Below are 26426 nucleotides of genomic sequence, written 5' to 3' on the forward strand. Positions count from 1 at the left end.
AAGAACCTTTCTCCCAAAAGAAGCCTCAGTCGAAGCCAAAGTAACAAATTTGGAAAATTTAGAAAAATGATGCAGAGAAGACCAAGTTGCAGCCTTGCAAATCTGTTCCACAGAAGCATAATTTTTGAAAGCCCAAGAAGAAGAGACAGCCCTAGTGTAATAAGCTGTTCAGCAGTCTCATAATCCAAACAAATTAAACTTCTCAACCAGAGATAAAGAGAAGAAGCAGTAGCTTTCTGACCTTTATGTTTCCCAGAGAAACAAACAAACAGGGCAGAAGACTGGCAAAAATCCTTAGTTGCCTAAAGGAAAATTTTAGAACACGCACAACATCCAAGTTGTGCAACAAACTTTCTTATGAGAAGAAAGACTAGGACATAGAGAAAGAACAACAATTCCCCAATTAATATTTCTGTCCGAAAACACCCTAGGACGGAAACCTAACTTAGAACAAAGAACCGCCTCATTGGCATGAAAAATAAGAAAAGGTGAACCACACTGCAAAGCTGACAGTTCCTATACTCTCCGAGTAGAAGAGATAGCAATAATAAAACAAAAAATTCCAAGATAGCAACTTTATGGAATGCAAGGCCTCAAATGGAGCCGGCTGCAAAAACTTTTAGAACAATGTTAGGGCTCCAAGGAGGAGCAACAGACCTGAACACAGGCCTGATCTTGACCAGGGCCTGACAAAAAGATTGCACATCTGGCATGTCAGCCAGATGCTTATGTAGTAACATAGATAATGCAGAAATCTGACCCTTCAGGGTACTGACTGACAGACCCTTCTCCAGAGTTTCCTAGAGAAAAGACAAATTCCTAGGAAACCTAACCCTACTCCAAGAGCAACCCTTGGATTCACGCCAATAAAGACATTTACGCCATATCTTATGGCAAATTTTTCTAGAAACTGGCAAGAGAATCTGAGTCATGGTCTGAATGACCGACTCAGAAAAACACACGCTTAGACAAAATTAAGCGTTCAATCTCCAAGCAGTCAACTTCAGAGAAACGAGATCTGGATGAAGGAAGGGGCCCTGAATCAGAGGGTCCTTCCTCAGGGGCAGTCTACAAGGTGGAGAGACGACATTTCCATTAGGTCTGCATGCCAAATCTTGCGAGGACCCGAAGGTGCTATAAGAACCAACGCTGCTCTCTCCTGTTGAATACAAGTAATGACTTGTGGAAGGAGAGCAAACAGGCATGTAAGACTGAATTCCAAGAAAAATGGCAGAACATCGATCAGGATGGTCTGCGGATCACTTGACCATGAATCGTACCTTGGAAACTTGGCGTCTGCCGAAACGCCATCAGAAGCCAACTCCGGAACCCCCATTTGAGGGTTTACCTAGAGAACACCTCCAGATGGAGAGCCCACTCGCCGGAAAGAAAGATCTGTCAGTTCAGAATTCTGATTCCTAATTGTCCACTCCTGGAAAGTGGATGACAGACAGCAATTGTGAGCTTCCGCCCAATGAACAATCCAAGTCACCTTCTATATGGCTAAAGAACCCCTAGTTCCTCCCTGGTAGTTGATATAAACCATTGAGGTGATATTGTCTGACTGGAACCAAGCCAAGCCAAGCCATCAGAGCATTGCAAATCGCTCTCAACTCCAAGATGTTACAAAGGAGAGCAGACACTTCCGAGTCCATAATCCTTAAACAAGACCCAGACAGCTTACCAGCCGAGTAGGTTGGCATCCGTGGTCACATCACCCAGGAATGTCTCCAGAAGCACGCGCCCTGAGATAGATACTCCTGAAAAACCACTACGGGAGACTCTTGTCGACTGATCTAGATCTATCCTTGAGACAGATCCGAATGTTCTCCATTTTATGGAAAATAGTAAAGGGAATGATGTCCATGGGATAACCATCAGACCAGTTCCCTCCATACACAGAGTCACTGAAAAGTGAAGGAATCAACTGCAGCTAAATCCAAAACTCCCAACCTCCTGGTAGCAAGATGGCTAAGCTATCCACCGGGCCACTAGAGCTTGCTGTTGGCCGGAAAAGAGACTGCCTAGAGAGGAAAAGGAATAAATCCTTGATCACCTGACCTTTGTTAGACATCTCCTAGATAGAGAATTTATTAAGGTCCAAGCTTACCGCACCTAGTGTTCCCAGGCGGTCTCCCATCCAGGTACTGACCAGGCCTGGTCCTGCATAACTTCCGAGATCAGACGGAATCCGGTGCATTCACAGTATTGTGGCGGTAGACCCAAATAAATCACCCTTGTAGATGAAACAAGGGAACTCTTCTCCAGGTTCATTTCCCATCCATGGGAAAGAAGAATGGACAAGATCTCTTAAAAGAGAGTTTGCTCGAAGGAAGGAACCATATATTGTGCAATACCCCAAGACCTAAAAGTCTGTCTGGGATGACGAAGCTCAGAAAACTTGAGAAAAAACAGAATCAACGGAAGAATAAATCCTTCAGGTCTATGTTCGTTATGAACAGGCCCTCTTGTACCAAAGGAGAAAGGATACTACTTTGAGGGTCAATATCTAGATCCCGTTTCCAAACTGGGTCTGGAACTATCACTCCCAGAAAGGAAGGTCCTGAACCCATTTCAAGGAATGCCTCATCATATCTGGATTGCAGATACTCTAGAAAGAGAAATCTGCCCCTGGGAGGAAATTTTAGATTGGACTCCAAAAGGCATGATTGACCCTGCAGAAAGAGGAAAGGAAAATTTTCCTTTAGTCTTACTCTTTTGACACGTGGTAGAAAACCCTTTTTTCACCCGTAAGTCAGAGGATAATTTCCAGGATCAAACAAGATGCCAGAAGCTTGGATTCGGAGGAAACAACCACTAAACCCCAGATAGGCTTCTCAGTTGGCTAAGATTTCAGCCACAATGCCCGGTGGCTAGTACAGCAAGACATTGCTCTAAATGGACAATTAAACCTCCAGCTTCTTATTCATAGATCTGAAAAGGAGTAGCTACCCTCCATAGGGATCAAAATTCTCTGAACCATAGTAGAAAATCTCCCTTCTACGTAGGGCACCATGCATTTTAATGGAGTCAGCAACAGGAAAATCCTTTAAATGATGGGAGACAAGGAGAGGGTATCCCTAGCTTCTCCTACACCTGTGAAAATGTCCATAGCACGTCTGGAAATATTTCCTCAGAAGAAGGAACCTCATAGAAATTATCAAGTTTACAAAACTTCCAAGGGTTAACAACGACATGGGTATTGATGTCGTCCCAGTAGCTAAAACCTCCTATAACAGTACACAAGATGTGCAAGCATACATATGAAGGAGATAACTTCAGCATCAGACGAAGGAATTATACTGTCCAAATCTGAGATTTCACCCTCAGAAACTACCGGCAAATATTCCTCACCAGACAGGAGAGAGAACGACCTGCGTAGCAGAATGTGGAGCAGAAACCTTACTATCTGAACTTTAAATGTCCTCTTGCATTTTCCCTGTAGGTAAGGAAAACAGATAAAGCCGCAGATACCGCAGAGGATACCCGAGCTGCAAAATCTGTAGGCAAATACACTCCTACAGAAGATTGAGAGGAAACGCAGGGCACTGCATGTGACGCCATAAAGGCTTGGGACAATTAAGGAGAAAGCTTTGGCATTGCCTGAACATCATCGTCCTGGGAGACATAAGGCTCAGATGCCACAACCTGTTACATTCAATAGCTTTTGCTAAACAAACGGTACAGAAAAAAAAACATAGACGTTTAAATTAGTGTAAAATTATTCTTAGAGGCAAAAGGTTCCAATTAAATTATCTTTCCAAATCACTTATGAAAAATTATGTTATTCAATAAATCCTTAACTTAAGGATTTAAGATACATAAACATTGTATGTCTCAAATAAACACACTTTATTATAAGGCAAGGCAAAGGAATACAGTGACATCTAAGCTACAGTGTGCAACTGCTAAAATATAATGCAAATTTATAATGCTTTATCTTCTCCAGATTCATTTCTGCTTATATAAACATGTAATGTCTAAGTGTATTAACTTATGCCTTATAAAAAAAATAATATATTTTATTTAAGCTCTCTCTAAGGAAACCAATAACGTTTCTGCTAGTAATCCAAGCAGAAAAATTCTGAGAACAAGACTCCGTTAGGATTGATGTCTCTTAACATACAGAGAGACAGGCTGACAAACAAAGTGAAGCACCTGCTCCGGGATCACCGAAGAAAAAAAGGGGGCGTGTTCGTAAGATCGCCTCAGTGAGAGCTGGCACAGAAATGAAGCGTGCATCTTAAAAATATTGTGCTCCATTCTGTCAGCCGTGAGAAGTTAGACACAAAGCATATCAGCATCCCTTCTAAAATGGCACTGCACTTCAATTTCGCTGTCAGACCTGAGGCTGCTCTCCCGCTCGTTAGCAACGCTAGCAACAGGCTAGTACAGTCAGGACGCTCTCATAAGTGAACAACCTATTAAATAAAATGAGCAAGCCTTATCAATATAAAAGGCATAGGTAATTAGAGGATTATTAACCCCTAAAGAGCCTCTAAAAGGGAGTCATAATAAAGTAAAAAAATTAGGGATATTATATACAGAAAGTATGAACCCCTAGTCTTCCTATTGGTCACCAGACAGTGCCTGCATCCTGCCACTAATATCCTTCCCAATGATATACACATCCCACATAATATTGCAGTGTGATCTCAAAAGTGCAAGTCCCCAAACATAGAAGACACAGCACTTACCTGCATCTTGCCGTCCGGCAGGACGACAGCCTACACAGTGTGAGAGGACGCTACTCCTCACATGGACCTGTAGAAAAAAAGAAACATCAGAGCAAACCTACGCTGGCTTTCTGTACTAGGGCAGCAAGGCCCACCTCACAAGTTCCTAACTGATTTAAAGCCACCACTGCCCTACTGAAGAGACTAACGTGGAGTACGGTTAGACCCAATCTTGAGAGGAAGTTCAGAGTAAACCTACTCTGGCTTTCAAAATAATAAAATCTTGATTGAAGTGAAATAAATCCAATCTTCTTCAGACACCAAAACTTCACCTCCTCCTTGCACCGAATGAAAAGATAATGACAGGGGTTTGTGGGAAGGGAAGTGATACTTAAAGTGAATGTCAACTTTCATGAATCAGTGCCCGGTTTTTAAAAAACAGGGGCACTTTCTTTCATGAAAGTTTACATTGTACCGAATTTTACAAATACTTACCTTCTTCTCCTGAAACACCAGATTGCCGATCTCCCCGCCTGCTTCTTCCTGCTGTACTAACACAGCAATGACGAAACCGGCTTCCTCCAATCACGGCGTGGCCTCACCAGATAAACGCTCCTGGGGGGGGAAGCCATGATTGGAGAGAGCTGGTTTTGTCATTGCTGACTAAGTACAGAGGAGCTGCAGGCGTGTGATCAGCGATCTGGTGTTTCAGGAGAAGAAGGTAAGTATCTGTAAAATCTGGTGCAATGTAAACTTCCATGAATGAAAGTGCCCGTGTTTTTAATAGTTTTTTTAAAAACCGGGCACTGATTCATGAAAGTTGACATTCACTTTAACAGCTTGGCTGTGGTGCTCTTTGCCTCCTCCTGCTGGCCAGGAGTAATATTCCCAACAGTAATTGATGATGCCATGGACACACCATATCATAGGAAAGAAATACATTTTCCTACTTCCACACACTGATTTGAGCATGTGCCATTCGAAATAGCTAACTGAAAAATATTAAGTGTGCACTGCTAAACTGTCATACAAGAAAACAGCTAACTTGACAAGAAGAAAGCTGTGGGTGGAGCTTGGTGGATATATCCGGCTGCTAAAATACAATTATTATTTAAAAGTTTCATGTACTTCTTACAAGCTTATAGATGTGAAACCTGTTGCAAGATGCTTGTCTGGTATGTAACAATAAGTATTAAAGATTACGTATTGGGTCTACACTGTTCCTTTAAGTATAGTACTACACCTCTTACAACTATGAGAGAAAGAGAAAGCTGGTCCCTCTGGGACTGGTGAGGAAGACTATGAGTCATCATTAAATCTAAGCGGGTAAAGCACAAAATGAAAAGGTTGCATCATTAAACTTCTAAATTGCACTATCTTTAAAAGCTAGAAGATTTTTTCTCTGATTTGTTCTTTATTGTAAGGATTACACATGTCAATTAAAATAAAATAAAAATGAATGCTTACCTGATAAATTCTTTTTTTATGTTGGTGAGAGTCCACAATTCATTATGCCTGGGATTCACTTCCTAGCCACTAGGAGGAGGCAAAGTAAACCAAAACTCTCAAGAGCACTTCCTCCATCCCACCTCACTGGTATGTCAGTTAAACGTATAGCCAAAGCAAAGGAGAATATAAGACAAAACAAGGTAGGAAAGGACAAAGCAGGGAAAATAGAGGTGCAAATAGGATACATCACCAGAAAAAAATTGACCAGGTCTTTTGAAAAAGGCGTAATCTGCCCCCTAACAGAATGAAATCTGGATAGGGTGCCATACCTGCATTGTGACTTAGGGGTGCCAGTGGACTTCTTGTACTGCTTAGACTTGTTCCAGGAAGAGTTGGATTTCCAGGAAGGTCTATATGATTGGACCAGAGGAAGATGATTGTTTGTTCTTTGGTTGACAAAAGGAATGAAAAAGATTAAAATTCTTGCCTTTTCAGACATCTTGTCCTGGGGAAAAAAAGCCCCTTTTTACCTCCAATAAACAATAGACATAATAGCATCTAGATAAGGTCCATATATTACCTTCTCTTTAAAAGGAAGGATTAGTAGTCTGGACTTGGCTAAAATGTGAGCTGAACAAAATTTAAACAATAAGGCCCTTCTCGTCAAAACTGGCAAGCCCATATTCTTGGCACTTAATTTGATGATATCAAAAATACCTTCATAAATGAAAGCATTTTCAGACCTAATATAATTTAGACAAAATTGAAGATCTTCTTCAACCGCATTTTCTGAAAGTTGTTCTGCTAAATTGTCACAACATAAAGAAGAAACTGCTGCAATGCAAGCAATGCTAATGGCAGGCTTGAACAAATATCCAGCTTGAATAAATGTTCTCCTGTGAAAAGATTCCAATTTCTTATCCATAGGATCTTTAAAAGACGTACAACCCTGTAATGGAATAGTAGTCCTTCTAGCAAGAGTAGAAATAGCTCCATCTACTTTAGTTATTATTTCTCTCTTGGATTGTACATACAGAGGGAGGACAGAGTCCTTAAGAAGCAACAGCAGTAGTAGACTGCTTAGCATGCATGAGGAGATGCATACATGAGCTACATAACTGAGTTGGAGGAGTAACAGGTACATTACAAAAAATACATGTAAATAAATAAGCAGTGGATCCACCCTCTAAAGGATCAGATGTAATAGGGACAGTTCCAGAATGCTCCATAAGGAAACTATAGTATAAAAGGCTATAAACAGAAAAGCCTATAAAATACAAGGAGACAAGGACAGTGTAGGAACTTAACAGAAAGTACAAATAGCAAATAAGCAGTAAAGTATCAAAGGAAAAAAAATAACAAAAAAATAAAACCATGCAACTAAAAAATGTTTGCCAATGTTTTCACTACCTCCAGGTTCTTGAAAGTATACTGTAACTTACCCCCTCCTTAAAAAACTGCAAGAAGGAGCTGAAAGTGTCTTGGTTTGAGGCTGTAAACATGCAGACAGAAAATCTTAACCCTAAGTAAGCTTCTGAAAACTTAACACTCCTTCAAATACAAGCAGCTATCTCATGCACCTTTGGGCGTATCATAACATGCATATATATATATATATATATGTGGGTGTGTGTCTCCTGGCAACATGATACACTAACTTGTATAACAGATAATAGCGTGTGGAATATGTGGGAGCTGAATAAATCAATTATACTTACAGTATAAAGCATCCCATCCATTGTACTTACATCTAGGAAAAAATACCTGCTCAGTGGCAGCCCATCCAGTGCTTAGCACATTACAGCAGAGGATATCAATATTGGAGTAGAACGATGAACCAAGAGGAGGATAGGGACCTTTCCCTTTGACACACGTGGCCATGCCTGTGATTAACTCCCTCACTGAGACTATTTATGCCACTGCCTATACTCCAGACACCTTCTGTCTCTCTTGCAGCAGCTCTCTGAGGGGGAATATGGGCTCAGCTTAATCTGAGAATCCCTCTCTATAAACTTTGAACAGCACCTCAAATCTCTGCCCACCTCCTTGGAGGCAAAGTTTTAACTGATATACCAGTGAGGTGGGAAGGATGAAGGCTCTTGAGAATATTTGGGAACTTTGCCTCCTCCTAATGGCTAGCAAGTGAATCCCAAGCCTAATGAATCGTAGATTCTCACCACCTTATGAAAGAAAGAACCCTAAAGGTTAAGTGTTACGTTGCAACAAGGAAAACAAATCAATTTTATGCTATATATATTTATGCCATGCTAGATTGACCTCCTGCCTCTCTTATTACACTTCATGTCACATATCCAGACTCTCAACAAAGAAAATTAGCACAAAAAGTGGCAGATACTTATTCAGTATAACTTTCTGTCAGTGCAGTTTAAGCCATTTCCACCCCTGTGCTGAGCTGTTTTGGTCACATTTAATCCCCACTGTAGACCATTTTTAACTTACATTTAAATATATATTATTTTTTTTTAGCAGACCCAAACTATAATGTTATTTTATAAATATATCAAGACATGTGAGAATAGTGCAACAAAACTCATGATTTTTTTTATTTTTTATTAATAAATAAGGTTGCAAACAATAGTGTGTGTGTGTGTTTTCTATAGTCAAAAGAGAGAAGGGGTTATCCTCATATAAATAAGGGCCTTTCAGTATACTTTTGATCTGTACATAGGGGCTCCCAAGAGCCTCTATGAAAATAAATGGACATTTATTCACACCAGTGATCACCTGGCTACTAAAACCTAAATAGGGGCTTTATTTTAAAGAGGGGATTCTGGGCTTTAAAACAAGGAGTTAAAGGGATCTCTATGCCTTTTTAATGGCCTATTAGAAGTGTCCAGAGACACCTTCATCAAAAAATGTATAACAATTTTAGTAAATGTGTGTGTGTTGTGTGTGTTGTGTGTTTTTCTAAATGCTATAGTGAAAAGAAGAAGGGGTTATTTTTATGTAAATTAGGTATTTTGGTACGTGTGTGTGTTGTGTGTATATACACACACAAAAAAGGCGCTTGGGGTCTCTAGGTCTTTTATAGTGTGCTATATAGTTCTTTAACATTTTTTTTATTTGCAGGAAGACACCAACAACCATGTCTTTGAAAAACAATTTTGAAGGAACTTAAAGGGACAGTCAAGTCCCAAAAAACGTTCATGATTCAAATAGGGCATGACATTTTAAACAACTTTCCCATTTACATTTATCACCAATTTTGCTTTGTTCTTTTGGTATTCTTAGTTGAAAGATAAATCTAGGAGGTTCATATGCTAATTTCTTAGACCTTAAAGGACACCTCTAATCTGAAAGCATTTTGACAGTTTTTCACCACTAGAGGGCATTAGTTTATGCGTTTCACATAGATAACATTGAGCTCACGCACGTGAATTTACCGAGGAGTGAGCAACAATTGGATAAAATGCAAATAAACTGAAATAAGGGGGCAGTCTGCAGAGGCTTAAATACAAGGTAATTACAGAGGAAAAACATGTATTATTATAACTGTGTTGGTTATGTAAAACTAGGGAATGGGTAATAAAAGGAATTATCTATCTTTTTAAATAACAAAAATAATGGTGTTGACTGTCTCTTTAACTATTAAAAAAGAAACTGCTTTATTAAAGCATAGCATACATGCATTAATGTCCTATGGTAACTATGGGGTCTATCACAATCTATCACAATCACAAAGTGAAGCAGCAGTGATGGTTTGCTCTATGAATATGCCAATCCTAATTGGCTGACCAACTGTGTTCTGCTCAGTAGATGCAATAGATTGTGGCTCCCAAGTTGGATTTTAGCTATAGAGTTTAAACACATAATTAGAAAGGGATAACAGGGCAAAAATAGAATGCTCTAATGAAAAAGTATTTTTAAATTTGCATTAGAAAGCCCCTTTACAGTGTTTCAAAAGGGTTAGCATTTTTTTGTTTACCTCATCTAAGTCTTTAACGAAAACTGGTTTTTCCTCAAACCCAATAGGCATTGGTTCAGTAACGGGTATTTTCACTTCCTCATATACTTTGTTGTTCTCTCTTTGAATGCCTTCTGGGAGAAGAAGCTACAGTATGAAAGAATAAAATATGTTAAAAGAAAGCCCTGATTTTAGATTAGTGTATAATTGAAATATAAAAACATAGATGACAGCAGATAAAAACCATAAAATACATTGAGTCTGACCACATTTCCTAATAAAGTGATTGTTGTCCTTTGTTACATATTGGGTATATAACTTTTGTTAATAAATATGCGCTTAAGTGCTTTAATGCCAATGTGTATTTTAATTCCCAGCACCACGTCCCCCATCGATGCTCTATTTTTAAGAACAGGAGAAGTGGACCGAGCGCTACACCCAGGACCTTAAGCTTACTAACTATATAGCCTCCTAGAAGGCTAACAATACAAAAGTTAAAATGGGGAGAGAGTAAGCGCTAAAAAGCTTAAAAGGCTAGTAAAAGGTACATTTTAATACATATAAAAATTTACAAATGGCAATCAGACGCATGGATCCATGTCTGACTTAACAAAAAAAAAATATATATATATAATAAACAAATCTAAAAATATCTAAAAATATCCAATGGAGTATAGCATGTGACGCTGACTTAGTGAGCCAGTGATGAGGAGTTAGAAGGACATGTACATTCAATAATATAAACAACCTAAGTGAGTGATTGAGTGCACACAATAGCTTTCAACAAAGAAAAATAGCATTCACAAAAAAGAAAAATAGCATTCACAAAAAATAGTGTTTACAAAAATTGGCGTACATAAAAAATTTTCAAATGTTCAACCGGTTATATGTAAGTGAATCCAGTAGTGTTTCCTCCAAAGTGACGTGTAGAAATATAACGTGAAGTCAATAATAGTAGAATGTAAACGTTGAGTGGGTCAAATTATTGTGGTTCAGCTGCTAAATTAAAAAATTGTAAATCCGTGAGGTGTATAAAAATAAAAATAAAAATAACTTGTGAAAAAATCCACGTGGAAAACTTGAATTCAAATGATAAACAAAGGTCAAAAATCAAAAGACAAAAATCAAAAGACAAAAATATCAAAAGACAAAAATAGAAAATCAGTGATAATATTAAAAAGCACTAAAGATCTAGTGAAAACAAATCCTTAATTCAGATGTTAAAAATCCTTGGTAAGATCCATAACAAACAAATACATCGATAAAATACCTAAAAGGGAACAAAAGAGAAACAAATAGTGCAACACTGTATATGATATATAATATAGGTAATTAAAACCAAACTCACCAGTATGCCAACGCGTTTCGGCCTAGACTAGGCCTTTCTCAAGACTATACTGTATCAGAAAATTTGGGAGCTTTAAGTAGGGTCAGTGTTGAAATGATTGGTGCTGTTTTGGCGCCATTTTTAGAGGCACCTCCCTTTCCTGTTTCACCCATTGCATCTCTGGGATATTTCCTATGTTATGTTTCCTGTTTCACCCATTGCATCTCTGGGATATTTCCTATGTTATGTTTCCTGTTTCACCTATTGCATCTCTGGGATATTTCCTATGTTATGTTTCCTGTTTCACCCATTGCATCTCTGGGATATTTCCTATGTTATGTTTATGTTTTCCCATCTTAAAGGTTAATTGGTTCCTATTATTGCCACAAATTCTAGTATAAATCTAGATTTTCCTATTTATTTGTTTTTTATTTTCATTATTAGGTAATAGTAGCGTAGCGTTTTGTCAATGTTGTTATTATTATATTCTGTGTTAACTCAGTTAGTTTTCTGGGCGGGTTTCCCCTTTCTTTGGGCTCAAATTTCTTATTTATTTACATGGACTGGTTCTCATTTATGAATTGCCCCTGTTGATGTCAAAAACTTAATTTCCAATGCGATCTTATTTTGAAAATTGCTATGACCGGAAGTGGCCTGGTATCGCGGCATCAACTTCCGTTTTAGCTTTTGGGAGACATAGTTTATTCGATTCACCGGTCTCTATCATGTGACCGGAAGTTCTTTGGTCCACCGGTCTGCATCATATGACCGGAAGGTGCAGCATCATATTCCCCATTGACTTATGGGATATGTAGTTCCCTCACTTATTAGGACTACAGATCTTTCTCAGATATTCGGTATTACCCGATCTTACTATGGCTCATTGTCTCTATGTGTCTATAACATATAATGTCAGAGTCAATGTGCCAATATGTAATAGAATCGGTTACTGGGAATAGTCAATTCTTTGAATAATGTATGTAATTTCTTACGATGCTGATCTGTCACTGCTTATAGTAAAACTGCTTCTAATAAAACTCGCTATATTAATTCTAAGCACATTCTTGGATCCTAATAAAACTCACTTTCTTAATTCAAGGCACATTCTTGGATCCTAATATTGAATAGCTTTACAATTTACTTTTATTTGTTCATACTTTCGTAATGGATAGCCGTTTCACTGCTTCCTTCTAGTTCTTTTGAAAATAAAGCCCATGGGTATTCTCAAGGAGCCATTGAGTCATATATGACCTTGATAAAGTATAGACCTGCAATGTTTATCTAACTTAACATTGTGAGACGTTTATTGCATCCTAATGCTGTATCTCACCGCCGATGGTGGGATGACAAACTGTAATGTCTCAAGAGGGATCAAGGATCTTCCTATCTGTTCACAGTGAAGGTGTAAGCTCAAATCTAATTGGGAGGGTCTCATTACATTTGTATGTGTATATAAAGGACTTTAGGTGACCATTAACCAGAAATCAGCTGGTGTAAGATCAGACGTAAATACACTCAAAGTGATGGCATCTGTTTGACTTTGGGGCAGACGTGGGGTAGAGGATACAAGATAAAAAATCTTCAAATTATATTTCATTTCACACATTAAGTAGTCCTACATTGGATTGTTATGTATAGACCAGTGTATGAATACAGGGTTTTTTCTTTTCTATGATACTTTTTTAGTTCAATATGACAATTTTAAAGTTGTCATACTGAATGTGTTCAGTTTGACAAAGCTGGGTGTATTCAATACGACATTGTCGCAATTCTTTAGGTCTATTATTCCCGTGTATGGATCTGTTGCCAGGTGTTAATTACTTGACAAATGTACTTATGCTTGTATATTTACTCATTGGTGCTGATGTATCTTTGTGACCAAATTGTCCTATGCCTGATGTTATGTTTCTCTCTCTGATATGATTTTGTTCTTTAATGAGCGACTAACATTAGTTAGTAGGTATTTTTACTTGTGGTGATGTTTTCGCAGCTCAGCCAATCTTTCCTCCTATATACAGAAAGAGCAGCATTCTTCCAGGAACAAACAACAGCTCAGTAGTTTGTTCTATGGCTAGTTACCCACTAGGAGCAGCCTCTTTTAGCCCAATTGAACTTTTTACAGAGAAGAACTTTCCTAAAGTATATCAATCTGATCCTGCATAACAAAGTCAGTCCAGCCGAAAAAAACCAGGTAATCCTCCTCTGAACAAGGAATATGGCAACCACAGACAAACGCTTCAGCATTCTTTTGGTCTTGTCATTGAGGTGCAGCCATATCCCTCTAAGAACATTGGGCAGGGAGTCTACATTTGGTTTCCCCCCACCACCGTTAGAGAGACTTCACCAGGGTCATTATTCAAATACATACAGAAAGAGAATTACTCTACCAGGAATGAACAATAGCTCAGTAGCTTGTTCTATGGTGAGTTACCACATAGGAGCAGCCTCTTTTAGCCCAATTGTGCTTTTCACAGAGGAAAACTTCCCTGAAGTATATCAGTCTGATCTCGCCTAGTAAGGTCAGTCCAGCCCCGAAATACCAAGCAATCCTCCTCTGAACAAGGAATATGGCAAACCCAGATGATTACTTTGGCCTTCTTTTGGCATCATCCGTGAAGTGCAGCCTTATCCCCCTAAGCGCAATCTTTCCTTCTAGCCACACAGCTTGCATTTATCTATGGGCTACTTGACATAGCAATGCTGCTCATGGGCTCTGATTCCAATATAATTTTCTGCATCTGGATTCTGTTTCTGTACCACGTATAAGTGGCTGCATAGAGACTTTGCGCACGCGCATGAAATCCAATTGGGACCGCACTTTGCAACCTAAGTAAAGTGCGGGTGGGACCACTTTCTAGGTCACTAGACTACAAAAAAAAAAATGGAATTATAAAGAATAAACTAATAATTATAATATTGCGGTTTGTATTTGCATAGTATGTACTTTCTATGGGTATATTATACATCTTTATTATTTACCATCATTTTAATTTGCTTACATTATTGTTAATAACTTAAAAATAGATAGTGGAGTGAACATAATTTCAAGTCAATCAACAAATTACATTGCCTTAAAAACAGAATTTATGTTTACCTGATAAATTTCTTTCTCCTACGGTGTGTCCGGTCCACGGCTTCATCCTTACTTGTGGGATATTCTCTTCCCCTACAGGAAATGGCAAAGAGAGCACACAGCAAGAGCTGTCCATATAGCCCCCCCTCTGGCTCCGCCCCCCAGTCATTCGACCGACGGTTAGGAGAAAAAGGAGAAACTATAGGGTGCCGTGGTGACTGTAGAGTACAGAAATAAAAATTTTAAACCTGACTAAAAGCCAGGGCGGGCCATGGACCGGACACACTGTAGGAGAAAGAAATTTATCAGGTAAACATAAATTCTGTTTTCTCCAACATAGGTGTGTCCGGTCCACGGCGTCATCCTTACTTGTGGGAACCAATACCAAAGCTTTAGGACACGGATGAAGGGAGGGAGCAAATCAGGTCACCTAAATGGAAGGCACCACGGCTTGCAAAACCTTTCTCCCAAAAATAGCCTCCGAAGAAGCAAAAGTATCGAATTTGTAAAATTTGGCAAAAGTATGCAGAGAAGACCAAGTCGCTGCCTTACAGATTTGATCAACAGAAGCCTCATTCTTGAAGGCCCATGTGGAAGCCACAGCTCTAGTAGAGTGAGCTGTAATTCGTTCAGGAGGCTGCCGTCCGGCAGTCTCATAAGCCAATCGGATGATGCTTTTCAGCCAAAAAGAAAGAGAGGTAGCAGTAGCTTTCTGCTCTCTCCTCTTACCAGAATAAACGACAAACAAGGATGATGTCTGTCTGAAATCCTTTGTTGCTTCTAAATAGAATTTTAAAGCACGGACCACATCTAGGTTGTGTAACAAATGTTCCTTCTTCGAAACTGGATTCGGACAAAGAGAAGGAACAACTATTTCCTGGTTAATATTCCTGTTGGAAACCACCTTTGGAAGAAAACCAGGCTTGGTACGTAAAACTACCTTATCTGTATGGAATACCAGATAGGGAGAAGTACACTGCAAAGCAGATAATTCAGAAACTCTTCTAGCAGAAGAAATAGCAACCAAAAACAGAACTTTCCAAGATAGTAACTTAATATCTATGGAATGCATGGGTTCAAACGGAACCCCCTGAAGAACTGAAAGAACTAAATTTAGACTCCAAGGAGGAGTCATAGGTCTGTAGACAGGCTTGATTCTAACTAACGCCTGTACAAACGCCTGTACATCTGGCACGGCTGCCAGACGTTTGTGTAACAAAACAGACAGAGCAGATATCTGTCCTTTTAAAGAACTAGCTGACAAACCTTTATCCAAACCCTCTTGGAGAAAGGAAAGAATCCTAGGAATTTTAATTTTACTCCAAGAGAATCCCTTGGATTCACACCAACGGATATATTTTTGCCATATCTTATGGTAAATTTTCCTAGTTACAGGTTTTCTGGCTTGAACCAGAGTATCTATAACTGAATCTGAAAACCCACGCTTAGATAGAATCAAGCGTTCAATTTCCAAGCAGTCAGTTGCAGAGAGACTAGATTTGGATGTTCGAATGGACCTTGTACTAGAAGATCCTGTCTCAAAGGTAGCTTCCATGGTGGAGCCGATGACATATTCACCAGGTCTGCATACCAGGTCCTGCGTGGCCATGCAGGAGCTATTAGAATCACAGAGGCCTTCTCCTGTTTGATCCTGGCTACAAGCCTGGGAAGGAGAGGGAACGGTGGAAACACATAAGCTAGACTGAACGACCAAGGCGCCACTAATGCATCCACTAGTGTCGCCCTGGGATCCCTGGATCTGGACCCGTATCGAGGAACCTTGAAGTTCTGACGAGACGCCATCAGATCCATATCTGGAGTGCCCCATAGTTGAGTTAACTGGGCAAAGACCTCCGGGTGGAGTTCCCACTCCCCCGGATGGAAAGTCTGACGACTCAAATAATCCGCCTCCCAGTTGTCTACTCCTGGGATGTGGATTGCAGATAGGTGGCAGGAGTGATCCTCCACCCATTTGATGATCTTGGATACCTCTCTCATCGCCAAGGAACTCTTTGCTCCCCCCTGATGATTGATGTACGCTACAGTCGTCATGTTGTCCGACTGAAATCTTATGAATCTGGCCTTCGCTAGGTGAGGCCAGGCCAGGAGCGCATTGAATATCGCTCTCAGTTCCAAAATGTTTATTGGGAGGAGAGACTCTTCCAGAGACCATAGACCCTGAGCTTTCAGGGAGTCCCAGACCGCGCCCCAGCCTAAGAAACTGGCGTCGGTCGTGACGATGACCCACTCTGGTCTGCGGAAACTCATTCCCTGAGACAGGTGATCCTGAGTCAACCACCAGCGGAGTGAGTCTCTGGTTACCTGGTCTTCTTGAATCTGGGGAGACAAGTCTGCATAATCCCCATTCCACTGTTTGAGCATGCACAGTTGTAATGGTCTTAGATGAATTCGAGCAAAAGGAACCACGTCCATTGCTGCAACCATTAATCCTATTACCTCCATGCACTGAGCTATGGAAGGCTGAGGAATAGATTGAAGAACTTGACAAGCGTTTAGAAGTTTTCATTTTCTGACCTCTGTCAGAAAAATCTTAATTTCTACAGAATCTATTATTGTTCCCAGAAAAGGAACCCTTGTGGACGGGGACAGGGAACTCTTTTCTACGTTCACCTTCCACCCGTGAGACCTGAGAAAGGCTAACACAATGTCTGTGTGAGCCCTTGTCTTGGAAACGGACGAAGCTTGGATTAGAATGTTGTCTAAGTAAGGTGCTACAGCAATGCCCCTCGGTCTTAGAACCGCTGGAAGGGACCCTAGCACCTTTGTGAAAATTCTGGGAGCAGTGGCTAAACTGAATGGAAGAGCCACGAACTGGTAATGTTTGTCCAGAAAGGCGAACCTTAGGAACTGATGATGATCTTTGTGGATAGGGATATGCAGGTACGCATCCTTTAAGTCCACGGTAGTCATATATTGACCCTCCTGGATTGTTGGTAAAATCGTCCGAATGGTTTCCATTTTGAATGGTGGAACTCTGAGGAATTTGTTTAGAATTTTTAAATCCAGAATTGGCCTGAAAGTTCCCTCTTTTTTGGGAACTATAAACAGGTTTGAGTAAAAACCCAGACCTTGTTCAGCTGTTGGAACTGGGTGTATCACTCCCATCTTTAATAGGTCTCCTACGCAATGTAAGAATGCCTGTCTCTTTATCTGGTCTGAAGATAAGCGAGACATGTGGAACCTTCCCCTTGGAGGAAGTTCCTTGAATTCTAGAAGATACCCCTGAGAGACTATTTCTAGTGCCCAGGGATCCGGAACATCTCTTGCCCAAGCCTGAGCAAAGAGAGAAAGTCTGCCCACTACTAGATCCGGTCCCGGATCGGGGGCTACCCCTTCATGCTGTCTTGGTAGCAGCCGCAGGCTTCTTGGCCTGTTTAGCCTTGTTCCAGCCTTGCATTGGTTTCCATGCTGGTTTAGGCTGGGAAGTGTTACCCTCTTGTCTAGAGGCTGCAGAGTTAGGAGACGGTCCGTTCCTGAAATTGCGAAAGGAACGAAAATTAGATTTGTTCTTAGCCTTGAAAGACCTACCTGTGGGAGGACATGGCCCTTTCCCCAGTGATGTCTGAAATCTCCTTAAATTCTGGCCCGAAAAGGGTCTTACCTTTGAAAGGAATATGAAGCAATTTTGTTTTGGACGACACATACGCCGACCAAGATTCTAGCCAAAGCGCTCTGCGCGCCACTATTGCAAAACCTGAATTTTTCGCCGCTAATTTAGCCAATTGAAAAGCGGCATCCAAAATAAAGGAATTAGCCAACTTTAGTGCGTGAATTCTGTCCATGACTTCATCATATGGAGTCTCCTTTTGGAGCGAATTTTCTAGTTCCTCGAACCAAAAAGACGCCGCCGTGGTGACAGGAATAATGCACGAAATTGGTTGGAGGAGGAAACCTTGCTGAACAAATATCTTTTTAAGCAATCCTTCCAATTTTTTATCCATAGGATCTTTGAAAGCGCAACTGTCCTCAATAGGAATAGTTGTGCGCTTGGCTAACGTTGAAACTGCCCCCTCAACCTTAGGGACCGTTTGCCATGCATCCCTTCTGGGGTCGACAATGGGGAACATTTTCTTAAATATAGGGGGTGGAACAAAAGGTATACCTGGCTTCTCCCACTCCTTAGTCACTATGTCCGCCACCCTCTTGGGTATCGGAAAGGCATCAGCGTGCACAGGGATCTCTAAGAATTTGTCAATTTTGCACAACTTCTCTGGAATCACCAAAGAGTCACAATCATCAAGAGTAGTTAGCACCTCCTTAAGCAGGGCGCGGAGATGTTCTAACTTAAATTTAAATGCCACAATATCAGGTTCTGCCTGCTGAGAAACTTTTCCTGAATCAGAAATTTCTCCCTCAGACAGACCCTCCCTCACTGCCAATTCAGACTGATGTGAGGGTATAACAGATAAATTATCGTCAGCTCCCACTTGCTCATCCTCTGTATTTAAAACTGAGCAATCACGCTTTCTGGGAAATGCTGGCAGTTTGGATAAAAGATTTGCTATAGAATTATCCATTACTGCAGTTAATTGCTGCATAGTAACAAGCATTGGCGCTAGATATACTATGTATCGCCTGCGCGGGCAAAACTGGTGTTGACACAGAAGGAGAGGATCTTGGGCAACCTTATTAAATGTGACAGTACTGTCCTTACTTTGTTTGGACGCCATGGCACAATTTGAACATACATTTAAAGGGGGAACCACCTTGGCCTCCATACACACAGAACATATGCTATCTGAAGGTACAGACAGGCTATTAATGCAATAAAAACATTTTTAAACAAAACCGTTACTGGCTCTTTAAATAATAAAAAGAGCACACTTTATTTCTGAATGTTTGAAAAACTATGAAGGAAATATCCGATCTTTACAAAATTTACACCCCATTGTCTTAATGCTTTGAAAGTATTGCACACCAAATTTCAAGTCTCTAACCCCTTAAATGAGCAAACCGGAGCTAATTGTTCAATTTACCGGTTTAAACACACTACAGTCCCTGCCACAGACTTGCTGCGGCTTTTACCTTCCTTGGGGGTAATTCACCACAGAAATAATCCTTCCTGAGTCCGTAGCCACAGGACCCTCTCACATGAAGCTGCATGCACTGCCTCTAGAAGTAACTGCGCAACTGAGGTGCGAAAATGAGGCCTCCTCCCTCTGCATACCAGAGTGAAGGGGCCTTCCTGACTAGATTAGGCGTCTAAACAACTGCCAGGCGTAATAAAAACGTTCCCAAAAGTGTTTCAAAGTCACAAAACACTCCAAATGTCATATAAATATGATATAAATCAATCGATTTAGCCCACAATAGTGTCAACCAGCATAGAGCCCATTTATAAGCCTTCATTCTGTTATGAGTCTAAGAAAATGGCTTACCGATCCCATAAGGGAAAACTGACAGTCTTCTAGCATTACTATGTCTTGTTAGAAAAGAGACTAGTCATACCTGGAGCAGAAAAGTCTGCAAACTGTTCCCCCCAACTGAAGTTCTCTGGTTTCAACAGTCCTGCGTGAGAACAGCAATGGATTTTAGTTACTGGTGCTAAAATCATACTTCTCTTTTAACAGAACTCTTCATCACTTTCTGTTGTAGAGTAAATAGCACAAACCGGCACTATTTTAAAATAACAAACTCTTGATAGAAGAAATAAAAACTACAACTAACACCACATACTCTTTACCATCCCCGTGGAGATGCTACTTGTTCAGAGCGGCAAAGAGAATGACTGGGGGGCAGAGCCAGAGGGGGGGCTATATGGACAGCTCTTGCTGTATGCTCTCTTTGCCATTTCCTGTAGGGGAAGAGAATATCCCACAAGTAAGGATGAAGCCGTGGACCGGACACACCAATGTTGGAGAAATAAAATGTGTAAAGAATTTAAGAAAAAAATGTTTGCCTGTTAACATACCTTTGCACCTCCAACAAAAGCAGATGATTTCATGGCTTCTGCATGAGAATCATAAACATGAGGATATCGGACCCTTTCCCCATAATCTCTGTCCTTGCCCAGAATTGGATTGGTTCTAGCATTTAAAAGAGCCTGCTCTCTGCACAAAAAAAAAAAAAAATTACTATTTACATTTTAATTAAACTATACATTAAAAATATATTTTTTTATTCATCCTCTTTATTTTATATTTGGTTATTTCTACAAAATAAAGTTACTTTCTAAATATTTTGAAACCTAGAATTCTCCAGTTTTTTCACATATCAAAGAAAATGTAATGACATTTTGTCTTGCAACTCCTTATACATTTACTCATTCATTCATTCCTATTATTTATTTAAAAAAATAACCATGTTTAATGATGAAATAATTCCAGAGCATTTTAGACATAAGTGTTTTTGTTGTTTTTAAGTTACTTAATGTAAAGTGGGTCATTTTCTTTATAGTAAGACAACTAAACTGGTAAAGTAAGGTATATACAACAGTCTACTCAGTGTTTAATGTAAAGATAAACAAAAACACCAACAATAAAGGTGTTGACATATCATTGAAACAAAATAAACAGAAAATACTATAAAATGTTTTACTTTTAAGAGAGACAGAATAAAAAGAAAACATCACTTAATAGCAGTGTTAATTTTGACAGCAAATTTCGATTTAGTCTTAGTTTTAGTCTTTTGACTAAAATGCCATTTTAGTTTTAGTCGCATTTTAGTCATCTGAATTGTTTGAGTTTTAGTCTAGTTTTAGTTGACTGAATCTCCAGTAGATTTTAGTCGACTAAATCTCCAGTAGATTTTAGTCGACTAAAATCTAAGGGGTTTAGTTAAAGTGTAATGCATTATTTAAGCATTTCTCTATAATTTGCAAACTGATTATATACTCCAGAAGTAAACATAACACCTGTTATTATTTATGGTATTAAGGTTTAAACATGTAATACAGACACAGATTTAGCCGTTGTGATATGTAACATCTTTATTAAACTTAAAATGAAATAAAACCAAGTTTTATAAACAAACAGAAGTGCAACTTTAAAATATAAAAAAAAAAAACTGTAAACTGTATTGACTGTATTGGACATATTAACCAATATAAAAACTTTAACAGTTCTCTGTTACTAATTAAAACAAGTATCAAGTAACTCAACACAACAAAAAGTTTCTGCAGCTAGCACAGGCACAGCATAACTTAAACCCATACTTGTGGATTATGCTTATTTCTATAGGAAGAATCAATTGATTGTTCACAGATTCGAAAAAAAAAATTGGCAACGATATTAGTTCTGGTCTAGAACTTCCAAACTCATTATATACTCCTGGAGTAAAGGTTTATTAACCTGTTTTTATTTATGGTATTACGGTTTGACCATGCAATACAGAAACAGTTGTGGTATATAACATGTCTTTATTTATCTTAAAATTTAATCAAATTAAGTTTCGTAAATTTTACAAAAGAGCAGTAATTAGATATGGATTGATTATAACAACTTGCATAAAATGTTTTGGTCAGCAAATTTTGATTTAGTTTTAGTCATAGTCTTTTGACTAAATTGCCATTTTAGTTTTAGTCGTATTTAAGTCATCAGAATTTCTTTAGTTTTATACTCATTTTAGTCGACAAAATTAACACTGCTTAATAGAACATAAAATCAACACTGAGTAAACCAATAAGTACATAATATATAAATAGTAATTTCATCTACTAAAATACATTTTTCCAAAATTTAATATAGTAGTAAATAAACGTGTAAGGGTCCACAAAAGGAAAGTCAAACTTAAACTTCTATGATTCAGATAGAGCATGATATTTTAAGGCTTTTACATTCACTTTGATGTTCAAATTTACTTTTTTCTCTTGATATCCTTTGCTGAAAAAAAGGATCTGTTTGTATCCTACAATACTGGGAGCTAGCTGGTGATTGGCCATTTGTTTCGTCATTGGCTCGCCAGATGTTTTCTACAAGCTTCCAGTAGTGCACTGTTGTTCTGAAGCTGATTTAACTATGTGTTTAATCTATTCACAGGGGTTTAACACATCGTTATATACAAGTAATAGTTTAATACTAAAGTGAATACATATTACAGCATGATAGAGCATTTTGTGTGCACTTTTAATTATTTATAATGCACTAATGGGGGGGTGTGAATAAAGACAACAATGTGTATAACCAGCACAATAAAAATATTGTTATTATACTTTGTAGGTAAGTTTGTATTTTGTTTGTTTCTCATAAAAAAAAAAAACATTTATAGATTACATAGGTAAGAATGAATACACTATCCTATAATATAAAGGCCAAGTGGTTTGTCCGAAGCTGCCATACGCAGTAGAGACAGCGCAAGGACAATCACACCTGGCCTTACACAAACTAACCTGATCTGCTGTCCGGAGGGAGTGGGTGTGGCCAACATAGTGGGTGTGGTCGGGTGTGACAGGACGTGGTGGGGGCATGATTGGGCAGAGCGGGTGTGGCGGGGGCATGGTCTGTAGAGAGAGTGCACAAAAGAGGTGGAAGACAGAGCAAAAGAGAGGGGCGAGAGAGAGCAAAAGAGGGAGGAGAAAGAGCACAAAAAAGAGGGGGGGAAGAAAGAGCACAAAAGAGAGGGGCAGAAAGAGCACAAAAGAGAGGGGGGCAGACAGAGCACAAAAGAGAGGGGGCAGAAAGAGCACAAAAGAAAGGGGGGAGAGAGCACAAAAGAGAGAGGGGAAAAAGAGCACAAAAGAGAGAGGGGAGAAAGAGCACAAAAGAGAGAGGGGAGAAAGAGCACAAAATAGAGAGGGGGAGAGAGAGCACAAAAGAGAGAGGGGGAGAGAGAGCACAAAAGAGAGAGGGGGAGAGAGAGCACAAAAGAGAGGGGAGGAGAGAGAGCACAAAAGAGAGGGGAGGAGAGAGAGCACAAAAGAGAGGGGGGGAGAGAGAGCACAAAAGAAAGGGGGGGAGAGAGAGAGCACAAAAGAGAGGGGGGAGAGAGAGCACAAAAGAGAGGTGGGAGAGAGAGAGCACAAAAGAGAGGGGGAGAGAGATCACAAAACAGAGGGGGGAGAGAGAGCACAAAAGAGAGGGGGGAGAGAGAGCACAAAAGAGAGGGGAGAGAGAGCACAAAAGATAGGGGGGAGAGAGCACAAAAGAGAGGGGGGAGAGAGCACAAAAGAGAGGGGGGAGAGAGCACAAAAGAGAGGGGGAAAAGCACAAAAGAGAGGGGGGAGAGAGCACAAAAGAGAGGGGGGAGAGAGCACAAAAGAGAGGGGGGAGAGAGAGCACAAAAGAGAGCGGGGAGAGAGAGAGCACAAAAGAGAGGGGGGAGAGAGAGAGAGCATAAAAGAGAGGGGCGAGAGAGAGCACAAAAGAGAGGGGCGAGAGAGAGCACAAAAGAGAGGGGCGAGAGAGAGCACAAAAGAGGTGGGAGGGGGAGAGAGAGAGCACAAAAGAGAGGGGGGAGAGAGAGCACAAAAGAGAGGGGGGAGAGAGAGCACAAAAGAGAGGAGAGAGAGAGCACAAAAGAGAGGGGGGGGAGAGAGAGAGAGAGAGAGAGCATAAAAGAGAGGGGAGAGAGCACAAAAGAGAGGGGCGAGAGAGAGCACAAAAGAGAGGGGCGAGAGAGAGCACAAAAGAGAGGGGGAGAGAGAGCACAAAAGAGGTGGGAGGGGGAGAGAGAGAGCACAAAAGAGGGGGGAGAGAGAGCACAAAAGAGAGGGGGGAGAGAGAGCACAAAAGAGGAGAGAGAGAGCACAAAAGAGAGGGGGGAAGAGAGAGCACAAAAGAGAGGGGGAGAGAGAGAGGACAAAAGAGAGGGGGGAGAGAGAGAGCACAAAAGAGAGGGGGAGAGAGAGAGCACAAAAGAGAGGGGGGAGAGAGAGCACAAAAGAGAGGGGGGAGAGGGAGCACAAAAGAGAGGGGGGCTAGCACAAAAGAGAGGGGGGGAGAGAGAGAGAGCACAAAAGAGAGGGGGGAGAAAGAGAGAGCACAAAAGAGAGGGAGAGAGTGAGAGAGCACAAAAGAGAGGGGGGCTAGCACAAAAGAGAGGGGGAGAGAGAGAGCACAAAAGAGAGGGAGAGAGAGAAAGATCACAAAAGAGAGGGGGGAGAGAGAGAGCATATAAGAGAGTGGGGGAGAGAGAGAGAGAGAGCACAAAAGAGTGGGGGAGAGAGAACACAAAACACAGGGGGGGGAGAGCACAAAAGAGAGGTGGGGAGAGAGAGAGCACAAAAGAGAGGGGGAGAGAGAGCGCAAAAGAGAGGGGGGAGAGAGAGCACAACAGAGAGGGGGCAGAGAGAGAGAGAGCACAAAAGAGAGGGGGACAGAGAGAGAGCACAAAAGAGAGGGGGACAGAGAGAGAGAGAGCGCAAGGGGTGGGACCGCTGTACTGCAAAAAATGGCCTGTGTACACGGGCTTTAGGACTACTAGTACATATTTTACCATTTCAACCCAATGCTTCACCAGTTTACCATTTGCTCATGCTTAATTAAAGGGACATTAAACTGCTGAGTACAACTACAATAGAATGGTTACTACTCACTGTGTAATTGTTTTTCCTCCTGTACCTGCAGCTTTTTTCAAAGTTGTTCTCTTATTTTAACCCCTTTCAAGTATTAGTTAGTGAAGCTCTATATCTTCACACTGGGCGTCGCCATCTTGGAGCTTATATTTGTTATTTTACTTTTAAACTGTGCAAAAACCTGCAAAACAGTAACACTTCCGCTCTCTGTTATGAGAGATAAACTGAAGTGAAACGTACAGCTGTCAAAAATCCAATAACATCACAGATCTGTGAAAGTGCACTGCTCATAACACAGGATGCAACAATAAATTAGCTACAAGATGGCGGCACACAGTATAAAGATGCACTGCTCATAACACAGGATGCAACAATAAATTAGCTACAAGATGGCGGCACACAGTATAAAGATGCACTGCTTATAACACAGGATGCAGCAATAAATTAGCTACAAGATGGCGGCACACAGTATAAAGATGCACTGCTTATAACACAGGATGCAACAATAAATTAGCTACAAGATGGCGGCACACAGTATAAAGATGCACTGCTCATAACACAGGATGCAACAATAAATTAGCTACAAGATGGCGGCACACAGCATAAAGATACACTGCTCATAACACAGGATGCAACAATAAATTAGCTACAAGATGGCGGCACACAGCATAAAGATGCACTGCTTATAACACAGGATGCAACAATAAATTAGCTACAAGATGGCGGCACACAGTATAAAGATACACTGCTTATAACACAGGATGCAACAATAAATTATCTACAAGATGGCGGCACACAGTATAAAGATGCACTGCTTATAACACAGGATGCAACAATAAATTAGCTACAAGATGGCGGCACACAGTATAAAGATGCACTGCTTATAACACAGGATGCAACAATAAATTAGCTACAAGATGGCGGCACACAGTATAAAGATGCACTGCTTATAACACAGGATGCAACAATAAATTAGCTACAAGATGGCGGCACACAGCATAAAGATACACTGCTTATAACACAGGATGCAACAATAAATTAGCTACAAGATGGCGGCACACAGCATAAAGATGCACTGCTTATAACACAGGATGCAACAATAAATTAGCTACAAGATGGCGGCACACAGTATAAAGATGCACTGCTTATAACACAGGATGCAACAATAAATTAGCTACAAGATGGCGGCACACAGTATAAAGATGCACTGCTCATAACACAGGATGCAACAATAAATTAGCTACAAGATGGCGGCACACAGTATAAAGATGCACTGCTTATAACACAGGATGCAACAATAAATTAGCTACAAGATGGCGGCACACAGCATAAAGATACACTGCTTATAACACAGGATGCAACAATAAATTAGCTACAAGATGGCGGCACACAGTATAAAGATGCACTGCTTATAACACAGGATGCAACAATAAATTAGCTACAAGATGGCGGCACACAGTATAAAGATGCACTGCTTATAACACAGGATGCAACAATAAATTAGC

At 40.3% G+C, this 26426-nt stretch overlaps 1 protein-coding gene and 1 pseudogene across 1 annotated transcript in view; both read right to left on the bottom strand.

Annotated features, from left to right (window-relative positions):
* Positions 1–26426, bottom strand: part of ASCC3 (activating signal cointegrator 1 complex subunit 3) — a 1409126-nt gene that overhangs the window by 1170836 nt on the left and 211864 nt on the right. Inside the window, exons 7-8 of the mRNA XM_053710577.1 lie at positions 20383–20521; positions 10072–10197 (exon numbers count right to left, since the gene is read on the bottom strand). Of these exons, the coding sequence (XP_053566552.1) occupies positions 10072–10197; positions 20383–20521 (265 nt within the window). The remainder of the gene's footprint in view (positions 1–10071; positions 10198–20382; positions 20522–26426) is intronic.
* Positions 2104–2222, bottom strand: LOC128658462 (uncharacterized; annotated as a pseudogene).

Source organism: Bombina bombina, chromosome 4 (assembly GCF_027579735.1).
Source record: "Bombina bombina isolate aBomBom1 chromosome 4, aBomBom1.pri, whole genome shotgun sequence".
NCBI lineage: Eukaryota > Metazoa > Chordata > Amphibia > Anura > Bombinatoridae > Bombina > Bombina bombina.